This window comes from Malurus melanocephalus, unplaced genomic scaffold (genome assembly GCF_030028575.1).
Source record: "Malurus melanocephalus ecotype Western Australia unplaced genomic scaffold, MMel_1.1 scaffold_301, whole genome shotgun sequence".
Classification (NCBI taxonomy): domain Eukaryota; kingdom Metazoa; phylum Chordata; class Aves; order Passeriformes; family Maluridae; genus Malurus; species Malurus melanocephalus.
Window position 1 is genome coordinate 1 of NW_026623533.1, and position 13,441 is coordinate 13,441.

At 37.8% G+C, this 13,441-nt stretch overlaps 1 protein-coding gene across 1 annotated transcript in view; it reads right to left on the reverse strand.

Moving 5' to 3' along the window:
- Window positions 1-6,790: 6,790 nt before the first annotated feature.
- LOC130579937 (protein phosphatase 1 regulatory subunit 12A-like) overlaps window positions 6,791-13,441 on the reverse strand; it is a gene marked incomplete at its 3' end in the record, with an annotated part of 43,720 nt that continues 37,069 nt past the window's right edge. Inside the window, exon 2 of the mRNA XM_057377143.1 lies at window positions 6,791-6,921. Coding sequence (XP_057233126.1) covers window positions 6,791-6,921 — 131 coding nt within the window. The remainder of the gene's footprint in view (window positions 6,922-13,441) is intronic.

The window sequence follows — 13,441 nt, forward strand, 5'->3', positions numbered from 1 at the left end:
GATTGAAGTTGGATCTAGAATATTATTTGAAACTTCTTTTAACAATAGTGTGTTTCTGTCTTTTAGTATTATTAACAATATTCTTTTGCTTCTGTATTTGTATTTTATGTTTAGATTTTAATAGTTATTGCATCTTTTTAGGTTGCAGTGCTACACTTTGGGAAAAAGAGATGTGGTTCTTCTCCTAGGAGTACTTTCTGCTCTAAGATACAAGTGCATTAATTGTCTGCTTTATTATCATGAATAAGCTTTGCTCCTAAGAGTTATAAAAATATATATAAGTTGCTCTGTGTATTTCAGAATATTTAAAACTGCAAATCATACACAGAAAAACAGTGGGAAGTTGGGAAATTACAATATTCAGTCTAGCAATGACCTTTTAGCCGTAGAGAAAAACAAACTTTGTGTGAGTCTATACCAGTGTGATATGCACAGAGAACTAAAATGTTGAGAAGCAACATATAGGGGTCTACAAAACACAATGCCATACAGAGTTAACACAGTGCAGCATCCCTTAAGGATGAAGGCTTGTGTATTTCAGCCCATACTGAATACTGAAAGAAAGCAAGAGACCTCATGCCAGCATTTATCCAGTATTAGTAAATTGCCTTTACTACTGTAAGCACGAGAAAAGTGCAGTTTTCTGTATATCTGCAGTAGGAGCAATACTTGAGTTTCTTAAATTGCTTCTGAAGTCTCTTTGAAAAGGCTTTAGTTGTTGCCACATGACTCTGACATAAAAGTGATACTCTTGTAAGTATTGTGTGTGAAACTAAAGGAGTCAAACCTCTCATACTCTTGCACAGCTAATAATGTGTAAATGGGCTTGACCTCAAAGTGAGTTGTATTTTACCCCTAATKKCCTCAACAGCTCTGTGATTTGACTATTGCAGCAAGTGTAAATTAGGCTGCAGTTCTGTGTGCCATTTATGGTAGTACATTGCTAATTCTTTCAGCTTTCCTTTATTAGATATACCTGCTTTCTGAATGAGAGATGCACACATTTAACTTAAATAACAAAAGTATTTTTTAGGATAGAAAAGAGTTGTAAGAATATACTTCACATTGATTTGAAGACTGCTTCTTAAGTTACAAGCCACTGTATGTTTTGAGATCTGGTCGAGACCCAGAGACTGGTATCTAGCAGGGACCAACTAAAGGTATCATTTAGGGCGGAGAATATTTGTGCTTTTCTACCCTGACAGGCTCTAGGTGGATTTCAACTTGCTGGAAGAAGTCAGTTATGAGGACCTGGCCAGTCCTCAAAAGCTGCTTCGAAAGCCGTCAATCGTCTGAAGAGACAGCACAAAAAGACTGCCCCTGTCCCTTGCTGACCAAATGACTGTATGCAGACTTCAGTCAACCTACAATTACTATTTTGAAGATTTATTGATGTAACCTTTTTACACTTATTGTTTTAGAATTTATTGTTGTTATTTTGCTTGTTTCTTTTGCTTGTTTGTTCACTATAGGATAATAAGGATAAGAAAAAGTTGGTTGATTATTTTTGTTGTATTAAAGTCAGAAGGATTACTAAGTAATGGCATTCTGAAGGAGAGCAATGCTAAGTTTGGTCAGCTTTAAGAGAAATAGAAATGATCCCATGACACTGGACAAAAATAGTGTTATGATAGCCAGTGATGAATCTGATCCCGTAAAAAGTATGAAATTCCTTGGCTAATTGGAAAACCTGAAAAGGCACTTAATTTGTAGAATTTCAGACCATTTTTGAGGCCTTTTCTCTTTACCAGACTCTAGGTTATATAATAACCCAATTACCCTTTTTCACTAGATAAGGTTTTTAATATCTATTTTGCCATTTTATTTCTAAGAGGTATCCTACAGAGCATTTGCACCTCTGTTACCCTGCACAATGAAATGCACTTCTATCCAGTATGAGCAGCAATGTTGTCTATGCCATAACATACATGTGCTTTTCTTGTTTTGCTAAAATGCAGTGAAGTTTTGCTAACAACAGTGACCTTCAAATCTCAAAATCAGAATGCTAGGCCAGATGAATTCTTTCTATCACTGATATTGTACCCCTTCATGCCATGTTTGTTACTTAGTGATCACTCACAATTTAGATAGCTACCATAAAGGTATAACAGCCTTGTAGAGCTAAGACAATTATTTCTGTATTGTTTTTGAATTGCTGTGTTGTAGAAAACCTTGTTAATTAGTGTATTAGTACTCTTTTGATCCCRCTGTTAGTTTTGCCTTTTAGACTTTGTTTCTCTACTTGTTTACAGAGAGTGTTAAATAAGCTACTGCATCAAGCTCTTTAAGCAAATCTATCTCTGCTTAAAGAAAACAGGGGAGATGTTGGGAATTATCAGGGTTAAACATCGCTGTGTGAAGAGGCTCGTGGCAAGCTAGGGCTGCCTGCTTTGGAGCTATCAGCCAGCTGCAGACAGGGTGGTGTTAAAACGGGCAGATGAGCAAAACTCCTGCCTCCCTTTTTAGGTTCGGACCCCCCTGGCTGATGTAAGACCCCCAGACAGTTGCGAAATACTCCCCTTATCGGAATTTGTGTTTGAAGTGACCAGTGAGAGGTGACTACTTGAAATATTCATGAAGTTCATTATAGTAGTTATAAAAAGCATGTTCAATTTCAATAAAGCGAGTTCAGCTATCATGTCATAGTGATCAGAATGCTGTTTCTCCCGGCGCTTCCCGAACAAATGGACCTAAAACTTTAACACAGGTGCACTCACTCAGGTAAACATCTGAGTAGCAGCAGGGACTACTTGAGAGTAATGTGTACATTATAGCACCTTATATATACCCTATAGTAGCCTTCTCGTACCTAAAGGGGCCTACAGGAGAGCTGGAGGGGAGCTTTTAACAAGGGCATGTAGCGACAGGAAAAGGGGGAATAGCTTCCAATTGAAAGAAGAAGGTTTTGATGGGATATTAATGGCAAGTACTGGGCAACCAAAAGATCAGGCCAACCCAGCAGGGGTTTAGGAAAGGCAGGTCCCACTTGATCAAGCTGATCTCTCTTCTGTGACCAGATGACCCACAACTGGATGAGGAAGGCTGTGAATGTTGTCTACCTGGACTTCACAAAAGCTTTTGATACTGTCTCTCTCAGCATTCTGCGGGAGAAGCTGGCTGCTCATGGCCTGGACAGGTTCACTCTTTCCTGGGTAAAAAACCCTCTGGATGGATGCACCCAGAGAGTGGTGATCAATGGAATTACATCCAGCTGGTGGCTGGTATTCCCCAGGGCTCTGCAYTGGGGCCAGTCCTGCTCAATATCTTTATCAATGAACTAGAAAAAGGGGATCAAGGACACCTTCAGTCAGTTTGCAGATTACACCAAGTTAGGTATGAGTGTGGATCTACTGGAGGGTAGGAAGGCTTTGCAAAGAGATCTGGACAGGCTGGATCCATGGGTCAAAGCCAAATGGATAAGGTTCAGTAAGGTCAAGTGTCAGGTCACAACAATCTAGTGCAGTACTACAGGCTTGGGGAAGAGTGGCTGGAAACTGTCCAAGGGATAAAGTACCTGGGAATACTGGTCAGCAGTGGCTGAACACGAGCCAGCTGTGCCCAGGTGGCCAAGAAGGGCAATGGCACCCCGGTTTGTATCAGCAATAGTGTGGTAGCAGGAGCAGGGCAGGGATCATTTCCCTGTGCTTGGTGCTGGTGAGGCCACGCCTCAAATCCTGTGTCCAGTTTGGGGTCCCTCACTACAAGAAAGACATTGAAGTGCTGGAACATGTCCAGAGAAGGGCAACAAAGCTGGGGAAGGGTCCAGAGCACAAGTCTGATGGGGAGTGGCTGAAGGAGCAGGGGATGTTTAGCCTGGAGAAAAAGAGGCTCAGGAGGGACCTCTCTCCATCTATTCRAAAGAAGGTTGTAGCCAGATGGGTGTCGGCCTGTTCTCTGAGGCTGTCAGCAACAGGACAAAGGAAATGGTCTCAAGCCAAGCCAAGGAGATTCAGGTTGGACATCAGGAAGAATTTTCTCACTGAAAAGGTTAGATAAGCATTGGAACAGGCTTCCCAGGGATGTGGTGGAGTTACCATCACTGGAAATGTTCAAGAAACAACGGGACATGGCTCTGAGTGCTATGGTTTAGTTGTCATGGTGGTATTCAGTCGAAGGTTGGACTCAGTGATCCTGGAAGTCCTTTCCAACCCAAATGATTTTATGGTGAGGCACCAGAAYAGGCTGCCCAGAGAAGCTGCAGATGCCCATTCCTGGATTTGTTCAAGGCCAAGTTGAATGGGGCTCTGAGTAACCTGATCTAGCTGTAGATCTGTTCATGGCAGGGGATTGGACTAATGACGGACTAAAGCTCTCTGCCCACTCAACTACTCCATGATACTAAAATTAGAATTAGAATCTCCTAGCTCGGTTGCTTTCTTAGATATCATTTTAGATTTTGAGAGATGTAAACATGAAATAATCAAAGTATGCTATCATGCAGTATTTTAGTTATGAATTCAAAAATACAAATTGTAAAATTACACATTGTAAACAAATTCTATATATTWTCTAATTTTGAACATTTTGAGTATTTAAAACAGTTGTGCTCCCTCAATTAGTAAATTCCAACTATTTACATCTGAAGGAAGGCCTAAGAAGACTTAAAATGGCAGCAGAGGAAGCAGAAATAGGATTCCTAAGTCTCCAGTTTGAGAAGCACTATAAAGCTATGCAACAGGCAGTTCCACAGGAGGATGAGAAAGGGAAGCATAGGTCAGACTCTCCCCCAACTCTTTATTAACAAAATTAGGAAACACCAGAACTCATTCCCTGACTGTCTTCTCTCTTGCACAAAAATAGGAAACAGATATTCTTTACAAAAATGCTAGTCTATATCATAAAGAACAGAAAGATGACAAGCTATTAGCTGCAATTTTTTCAAAACTACATATATAAGCTCCATAATTTAATGAAATTAAAAGCTTCTTTCCATGAACTAGTAAACGCAGTGCTAAAAGTAAGCTATATCAGCTTCAGTCACAGACACACACAGATTCACATGCTTCCCAGGAATGCAACCTCACTAAAGCAGATGTATATTTAGCATATACAATGGGCTAAATTAAAGTAAAATTTCTAATCTCTGGTAATTTATTGTATCATCCTTTCTCTTTCCCCCAGTTTTGCTTCAGCTACAAACTGTGGTTTGTAGAATTCATTTTTGTAAATTATTTAAAGCTGAGCTCCTAGAGAAGCAGTCTGAAGAAGATCTAAACTCTCTAGGCCTCATCAGATATAAATATTGCTCCACACAGATCAGATTACCCTTCCCAGTTGTATAAGGAAATTTGTTTCAGCAGCTTACCTTCAAAACTCCATGCACCTTAAAAACACTGCTCTTTTAACAGCTTAGATGTCTTACAACCCAAAGGTCTACAGTCCAATAACCTCATTTCTCTAAAGGCTATCTATAGAAAATATGCAGACGGGTTCTGCTCCAATCTGAGAGAATAAAAAACAGGTGATAGATCTCAGACATCCTAGCCAATAGTGAAAAACGTCTGTGTACAAGGGACATTGCTCTCTTTTTCCCAAAAAAAGTGCCTCTGTTAGGCTGCAGTGCCAAATCAAGATTACTTAACTCAACTTTTTCCTATTGTGGAAGAAGGCAGGTGTTTTACCTCCACTAAAAGGAAGAAAGACTTATATTATCTCAGTAGAGAAAATCACAGTATAGCCACGAGGAAAACACTCCCCTACTCATGCAAGGGGGATTACAGCATCGAACATCTGCATAGTGTAGAAAGGCAAGGTTAGTGGTCACACAGTGCTCCAGTTATACCAAAGATCTAAAAAGCACTTCACTCTATGAACATCCAAAAAAAAAATTTCCAGGGAAAATGATACATCAGCGTCTCCAGAACTTTTCATTTCCATTTAGACTACAGTAAATAAAACTCTCCAACTCACAGAACAAACTCACAATTTTCATTCTTCACCACTACAATTAGTACATAATTACATGATAAAATACTACTTTATACTTTATCCAAATCTGACACTGGATCAGATGTCACAATGAGTTTGGTAAAATTAATGAGTTTTGTGTTTTTAACACAGAGAGTTTAAAAAAAGACAGTATTACCTGCTTAACTGCAAAAACAATGTGCTGTACAACATATGACACACATTTTCTCAAAAGAATCATAATTTCAGGCTCAAACAGACAACCTCTGGCAAAATTTGATTTTAGCACATCTTCAGAGGCCCAAAATAGACTTCAAGAATAATAAAACCACTCTTGGAATTGAGTAGTGAGTAGGCTTTAACTAATAACGAAAAAGGCTTCTAGTGTCTACTGTAGGATTTTGCTCCACAGCTAAAATAACTAGTTAACTGTTCTATACCATAGCTGAAAAGCAAAAACTTCAAGACTGCAAATACAGCTGTAAAATGTCTCGCCTATACATAGACTTATCCTAGGATAATGTTTCAGACTACTAATAAATGTAATTTGAAACTTTGTCCCTGTGCCTTCCCCCATAACAGCCTTTCTACAGAAGAAAATAATATACATAAATGATCTGACAGTCATAAACAGTCTTACGTTTTGTTTAGGTTTGTATCCACCTAAGATGCAATGTAAAAAAACTAGAAAGAGAAAATATCATGCACAAAGTTATGGGTGTAGCACACTTCACAACCAACACACAATATAAAAGCATTCTTCCTCACTACACATCCCAGAGGCAACTAAGGATAATTTATAAATACCATCTGCTTCTAGTGTTTCTCTAGCAATGTATTAGCAAAATACATAGATTTTAAAAATAGAGGAAAAAAGTCTTACTCTGCTATATCAAGATATCCACAGGAAGCAGCCGCATGTAGAGGTATCCAGCCTTCATTATCTGGTTGATTAATATTTGCTCCATTTTCCACCAGAAATTTCACCATATCTACGTTATCATCTATACAAGCCTACAAAGAAAGAAAGAGTTAAGAATTAAAGTTGTTCTACAATCTTGTGAATCTTTAAGCAACATCTTCAGAAGAAAATGTAAGTATAAGTTCTGAGGAGGAAGCAGGGTTTCATTGTAGCTTGTAGCTGTCTGACAGCAACATGAAAAATTTTAGGTAAGCAGCATTTCAAGACAACCTTTTAAATAAATGAATTCAAGCAGAGTTTACAAGAGCCAAAAATTACTATTTTCTCAGGTAAATGCATTCTGATTTTCTGAGAAGTCCTTCACAGTCCCCACTGCAAACTTATTCTCCAGTACAAAGTGGTTCCTCAGGTCCTCACTTCATCCAGGCCCAGCTCAGCCACTTGAGTGGATACTGAAATTAAATAAACAGCTACACCGTGGAGTAGAATTGTGTCTAAGAGACAGGGGAGTACTTAGAAAACAATACCATAAAATGATTTTACCTGTAATGTAGATGAGACTACAGAGTGTGAAGGGAATGCTACATAGTACTTCCCCCTACTGTAGCATATTCTATACCACCATAAATCTTTTAACAGTCGATTAATCACCCCTCTTTATAAACTTACTTGAGTATCATTTTGGCAATTCCAAAAGTATTATCATCTGCCCACATCTCTTAATTACCAAGCAAACAGTGTTGCTCAGATGCAGAACTATTGCCACTCTCCAGACCTCCATCTTGCCTAACTCCTGTTTTGCCTTTCTTCTGTGTTTAAGTATTTTTCTCACAGGGTGCTTGCCAACTTCCATCCTGCTGTCCTTAAAAGGGCAGAGCAACTGAGAGAAAAGTCCCTCTGCATTTCAGAGCACAGCAAGAACTCCAAGCAGCTAGACCCCACAAGATTGGTATTAATTTTTTAGCTTAATAAATCAACAATACTACATAGCCACAAGGCTGAAATAAGAACCTCTACTCTTGGGCTCCTAAATCCTTCTAGAGAATTATGCCTTGAATTAAATGCAATTAAGGTATAAATTTAACTTTTCAGAATACTTCTGAAAAAAAGCCAAAAAATGACATAATGTTTTACTATGGAAAGTAAACAATGTGGATATCCTTATTTCAGCAATTTCACATTCCAAGAAGAATCCTGGAGCTTTCCTCCATTCAGCAATGCTGAGGCAACAGCAACACCATGAGGAGAATGCTGCTGCCCAGTGTAATAAGCCAAACAAAAGAAGCAACGAATTGTCCTTCTTTGACTCCAATTGCTTTAGTTAGGTACAGCTAGACTGTAACTAGAATGCAATACACTGCTTACATTATTTGCCTTTCAGTCAAAAACGAAACAACATTCTTGAATGCAAACCTTCCTACCTTTTAAGGTATTCTTGAAAGCCGCCTTGAAAACTCTATATTCATCCCTAAAATCAGCAGTTCTTTGAATAAAATAATTTCTTAATATACTCCAATAAAGGCTGCATGTTTCTCAAGCATATTTGTCTTCAATTTCTTCCACTTATCAGCAGTGTACAATGTTTATACACTTACAGTAAGCTGTGAAAGAAGAGAATCACCTCCTTTTTATAAGGTATTTTGTTACTTAATGAAAAAGAAATACATGCAAGATACGGTAAATCCGTTTAGGAGGAAAACAAATTAATGAAACTCAGATGTCTACACTTAGCAGAAACATCAACTGTATAAAGCCATATTTCCAGTTTTTCTGGATATTCAATTTGTCCAACTACTGATATTCTATGTCTATAATAATATTCACCATCTAATTATAAGGAAAAGTAAATTTACAACAGGAACACTTTTAAAATTATAGGTATTTTAATATTACATTTTTATATGCTGSATGCTTATTTATCTTAAAATCCTCTACAGTTCCTCATCTGTGAAAAAAGGATATCTTAAAACTGATTAGCACTATTAAAAAAAAACAACAAAAATGCCCAACCATCTGGCTGTGACACAACCCACACAGAACAATCCCTGCCTATTTTTCAAGTATACATGAGAAAACCTGGCAAGAAATACTCATAAAAATGTTGTTGCTAAGTGAATTGAAAGCTTACATATGCAGCACATTAAAAGACATATGACTAAGTGGCTAAAAATATTTGACCAAATTTGGGCAGTTACTTGTGCCATACGTGGCAAGGATCAGGAGAGCTCAAATACATTTATCAGGTATTAACAGAGATTGCACATTTATAACAACCAAAAATATTTTATTAAAAAGTCACTGTGGCCTCCAAGAAGGTAATACCTATCTTAAGGTGAATAAAACCAATTGCAATTAATTATATTGCTCAAAAACATGAATCTACTGCATCCTATGTCTCCATGTCCCCTTGTCCTCCTTAAAACAACCACAGGAAAGTGCTGGGTACATGTTATCACTCTCAGCACTTTCCATAGGATAGGCACATGTGGCTATCAGCTGGTACCTTACGACAGAAAGCCAAGAAACAAATGTTATAAAAGAAATTTTATCTAAATGTTTTTCCACTTCTACTGCACTGCTCACTTCTAAAATCAATATTTATCAAGTGTCAGAAGTGCCTCTGTTGTTAAAGACTGACATCTCAACCACAAAAGGAAAGCTTGTTGGAGCAGCATGATAAATTTAAAGCAATAACCCCTGAATAGACTGCCCTTCTAGACCTTAGCCTGAAACTTATTACAAAGGATAAAAAAATGCACATGCAAGATGTAAATAACAAGAGTTCCACTGATGTTACAGTGACTCAGAAAGATAAATTCTCACGATTCTGTCGCGGAATCTGCACAGAGGACACAGACAACTGTGGGTCTTCCTCTTCCACATCTCTTACAGCCTATTCCAGGACACATCTCAGTTCTTTGTGCGCATCTGCCCCCATCCCCAGTCTCTCCCTTCATGGCCACAGTACCCACCTAGAGCATCAGTTACCACTTAATGAAACCACAGGTCATCCTAAAGTTCTTTCCAAGTGCTTGCAAACCACATCTGTAGAGCACACACACACCAGCCAGCTCCAGGGACAAGCAGCACACAGGAGCTCACACACAAGATACTTTTCAACCCATGCACTGGTTTCCCTCTCTCAACCGCAACGTTACCAACTGGTAGAAATGCAGCATTTTGGCATGATGCACTTGTTACCCTGCTATATTTTGATTAGTCAGCCAATGGGTTCAAACTGAGTAACAACTGCCAGTGCAATCATATAAACCTTGTTTCCTTTGGGAACCAATTTAGAAACTAGGCTAATCAGTCATAAAGTCAAAGCAAAGTTGAGAATACGAAGTCTGGTTACCTTTTCTGATAAGAAAAAGGAAGTACACTGAAGTTCAGAGAAGAAAACCACTTTCCATTTGCTCAACATGAAAATTTGACTGCAAAGACCAGAACAGATCAATAACGCCAGACCAGCCATAGGTAGGTCCAGCTAGTGCTGGAAACAACATTTTAACCTTTTCCCATAAACACTCAAAAGGGAATAATCAGATACCTGCTGAACATTCTAGACTTTTAACTGTATTCACCATGACTTTGTATCCCAGTCAAGTGGCAGGTGATATTGCTGGCTGTTGATAATACCATGTATTAAGAACATAGGTGAAGGAGAGACTTAACTTAGTAAGTAGCCTTAAAAGCAGACATTTTTAAAAGAAACTTCATAAGTGCATGGTTCCTCAGTGAGCAACCATCCAAAGAATTCAGCAGATAACACTCTTCCCCAAAAGACAAGAAGAACAAGCCTGTAATGGTTTTGAAAATATCAGAAATCTTGTAGGGAAAGAAGCAATCAGTCAGTTAGAATACTGTTCTACAGACATGAAGCAGACATGTACATCACACGGGGCTACAATTTTTACCGATTTTCATTAATGCTAACAGCTAAATGAGGTAATTCCATGTAATAAGGTTTAGACATTACAGATGCTTTAATAAATTCTGGTAAAATTTATCTCCATTTTCCACAGATTGATTAAAACCTATCCTTTTACTGACTTGATCAGTATTCTGATCTATTCCAAATTAAGGTATTTTGCATCTACTAGGAAAACAAACATGTATTTCACCTCTGCCATAATTTTTTTTTTCTTATTTACTCTACCTTGGYAGAGAAAGGAGTCACAAATATGAGCACAGAAAAATATATTAGACTTAATGGGATAAAACAAGGCAAACAACCATTCTGAATTGCCATGTGAATACTGGCAACAGGAAGAAGACCTCACACAGTGGGATCTGAAGAATAGTTTATCCCTTCTTTAAATTTTTTGTGTGAAGTAATTCCAGTGGGTCCAACAGGACTTAGCAGGACATTAACATCTTTGTTAACAGACCCAAGAATCAAATTAAAGCAGTAAAGCTGGTTAAAGYGGGTCCCATTCTCCCCACCTTGGGTTGTGTGTTCCCTCTGCCACCACATTCCACACTCCTTTACAGCTATGCTGACACATTGTGCTAAACTGAATCTAAACTGGATCAGAGTGGCAATAATAATTTAAAATGAAATAAGAAAAAGAAAGCAATATACTCTTATCTTTATCTGACTAGAGCAGAATTATTTGCTTTGCTTATGTTAAAATGGTTTTTACATTAAGAAAAGCAGCATTATTCTGAAATACATTTTCATATCCTAATCCCACTATGAGTGAAACAACAATTCATTTCACTCTGCATTTTCACCCATTACAAACCCTGTGTTAAAGCTTCTTTCCAACTAGCACTATGAAGAACATATTTTTAAATTAGCAATCACATCTACCACTCATATTTTTAAATTTACAACACATTTAAGCCTTGTTTGTAAGTATTTCATAGAATCATAAAAGGAAGTGAGTCACCATTACAAACTGCTGCCTTGAGCAGGAACATCATGTTGCTGAGAGCCCCATCCAACCCTGCCTTTACAGCCTTCCTAAGCCAATCACATTAGTCGCTCTGTCTACCTCACTGCCCTCTCTCCCTCCCTCACAGAGCAATTTCTACTGAAACTAAGACAGGAACAGAGGCTGAGTTAAATTCATCAGTTCTTATGAAAAGGTGGATAATCATGAGTCCTTTGAAACAGTGGTGCTACGGAGCAGTTCACAGTATGAACCCAACGATTACTTCTACTTGTGTCATCATGCTCACCTGCCAGTGAGCACACTACAGGAGATAATCCCCACAGTTTGAACACGAGTCTCAGTTTGCAACGATTTTTGCCCTCATGAGGAAAGGTTTTGTTAGGAGTGAGGGAGGACATTAGAGTTCACTAATGACATCTTCAATGACACTGAGAAAGAAAAGAGTAAGGTTACATATTGCAGGGTTTTTTTCTGTCAATAAACCATGAACTGACAAAGTCTAAAAAGAAATTTGGTTAAAAGAACCAAACCAACTTGGAGCAACACTTTCCACTGTCTACAACTCACATATTTATGCTGCATATTAATTAACAATGCAGCACCAAGAAGTGAATTGACAGTAAGGTGTATTAAGTGAAAATATGAGACTTATCTAATTTTCAAGATGTATAGTAATCTGGGAGTTACAACCACTAGAACAAAGGAAGAATATCTTTTTTGCACCTAAATTTGTTACTAGGTCACTAATTCAATGTTTTCATACTAAGTATAACATCTTAAGGTTCTCATATTAAAAATGACAATGTCCTAAGACTCACTGAATTTTGGAACACTTTCAGTACAATGGGTAATAAGAATGACCAAGAAATTACGTTATGAAACATTAGTGATTGCTACACTTATTTACTACTCAAGTAGTCACCATAAAAGCAGTATTTTACATTCGCCAAGTATTCTGTTTAATACAGTACAAACAAGGTGGAGAGGCTGCTGCTGATTTTCATATTTATGTTAAGAAACAGGAGAGTTTTGGTGTTGTAACAGAACTTCAGGCATTACTCTAGCATTACAGATGACAAATGTTGCTCAATTATGAAACTGAGTGTTCATTTAGCCAACCTAGAAGTCACAGCACCTATTTTTCAGTGAGCTGGGGTAATACCAGATACTTTGCCTACAGATAAAATCTAGTTTTAGTATTGAATATTTTACTTTATTAAAGCATAATTTCTAGTAAAAATGAAATCATTTATAATGCAAATATCATTGCTAAACTAGTAATACTACCCTTTTGCTAGACTAGTGTTATTTTGTTTAACTTGCATGCAAACATGTGTATGATACAGGCGTGTGGGCTCAAGTTAAGAATGGCCTGCTATTTAAAATCTTGGGGAGTTGGCCTACAGAAAAATTAGTTAAAATTATAATTACCATATTAAATAACTTAAACTACGAAAACATTTCAAGAGTACCTCATGACTTCAGCAAGTTTCAGCAAACTCTTCTTCTGAGAAATTTCTTGGAAACACTTCACTTCTATGTGTAGAAAATGAAAATCATTTTAGACACCTGCAAAAGCAGGTGAGAAAGACACTTTCTCCTAAGGAGAAAACACTTCTTGAGGATGACGCAATGTTTCTTGTCCACTCAAGTCTCATGGGGAAGGCATGCAGAGGTTAATGAAATGGGCATCCATTAACCATTGTTACTT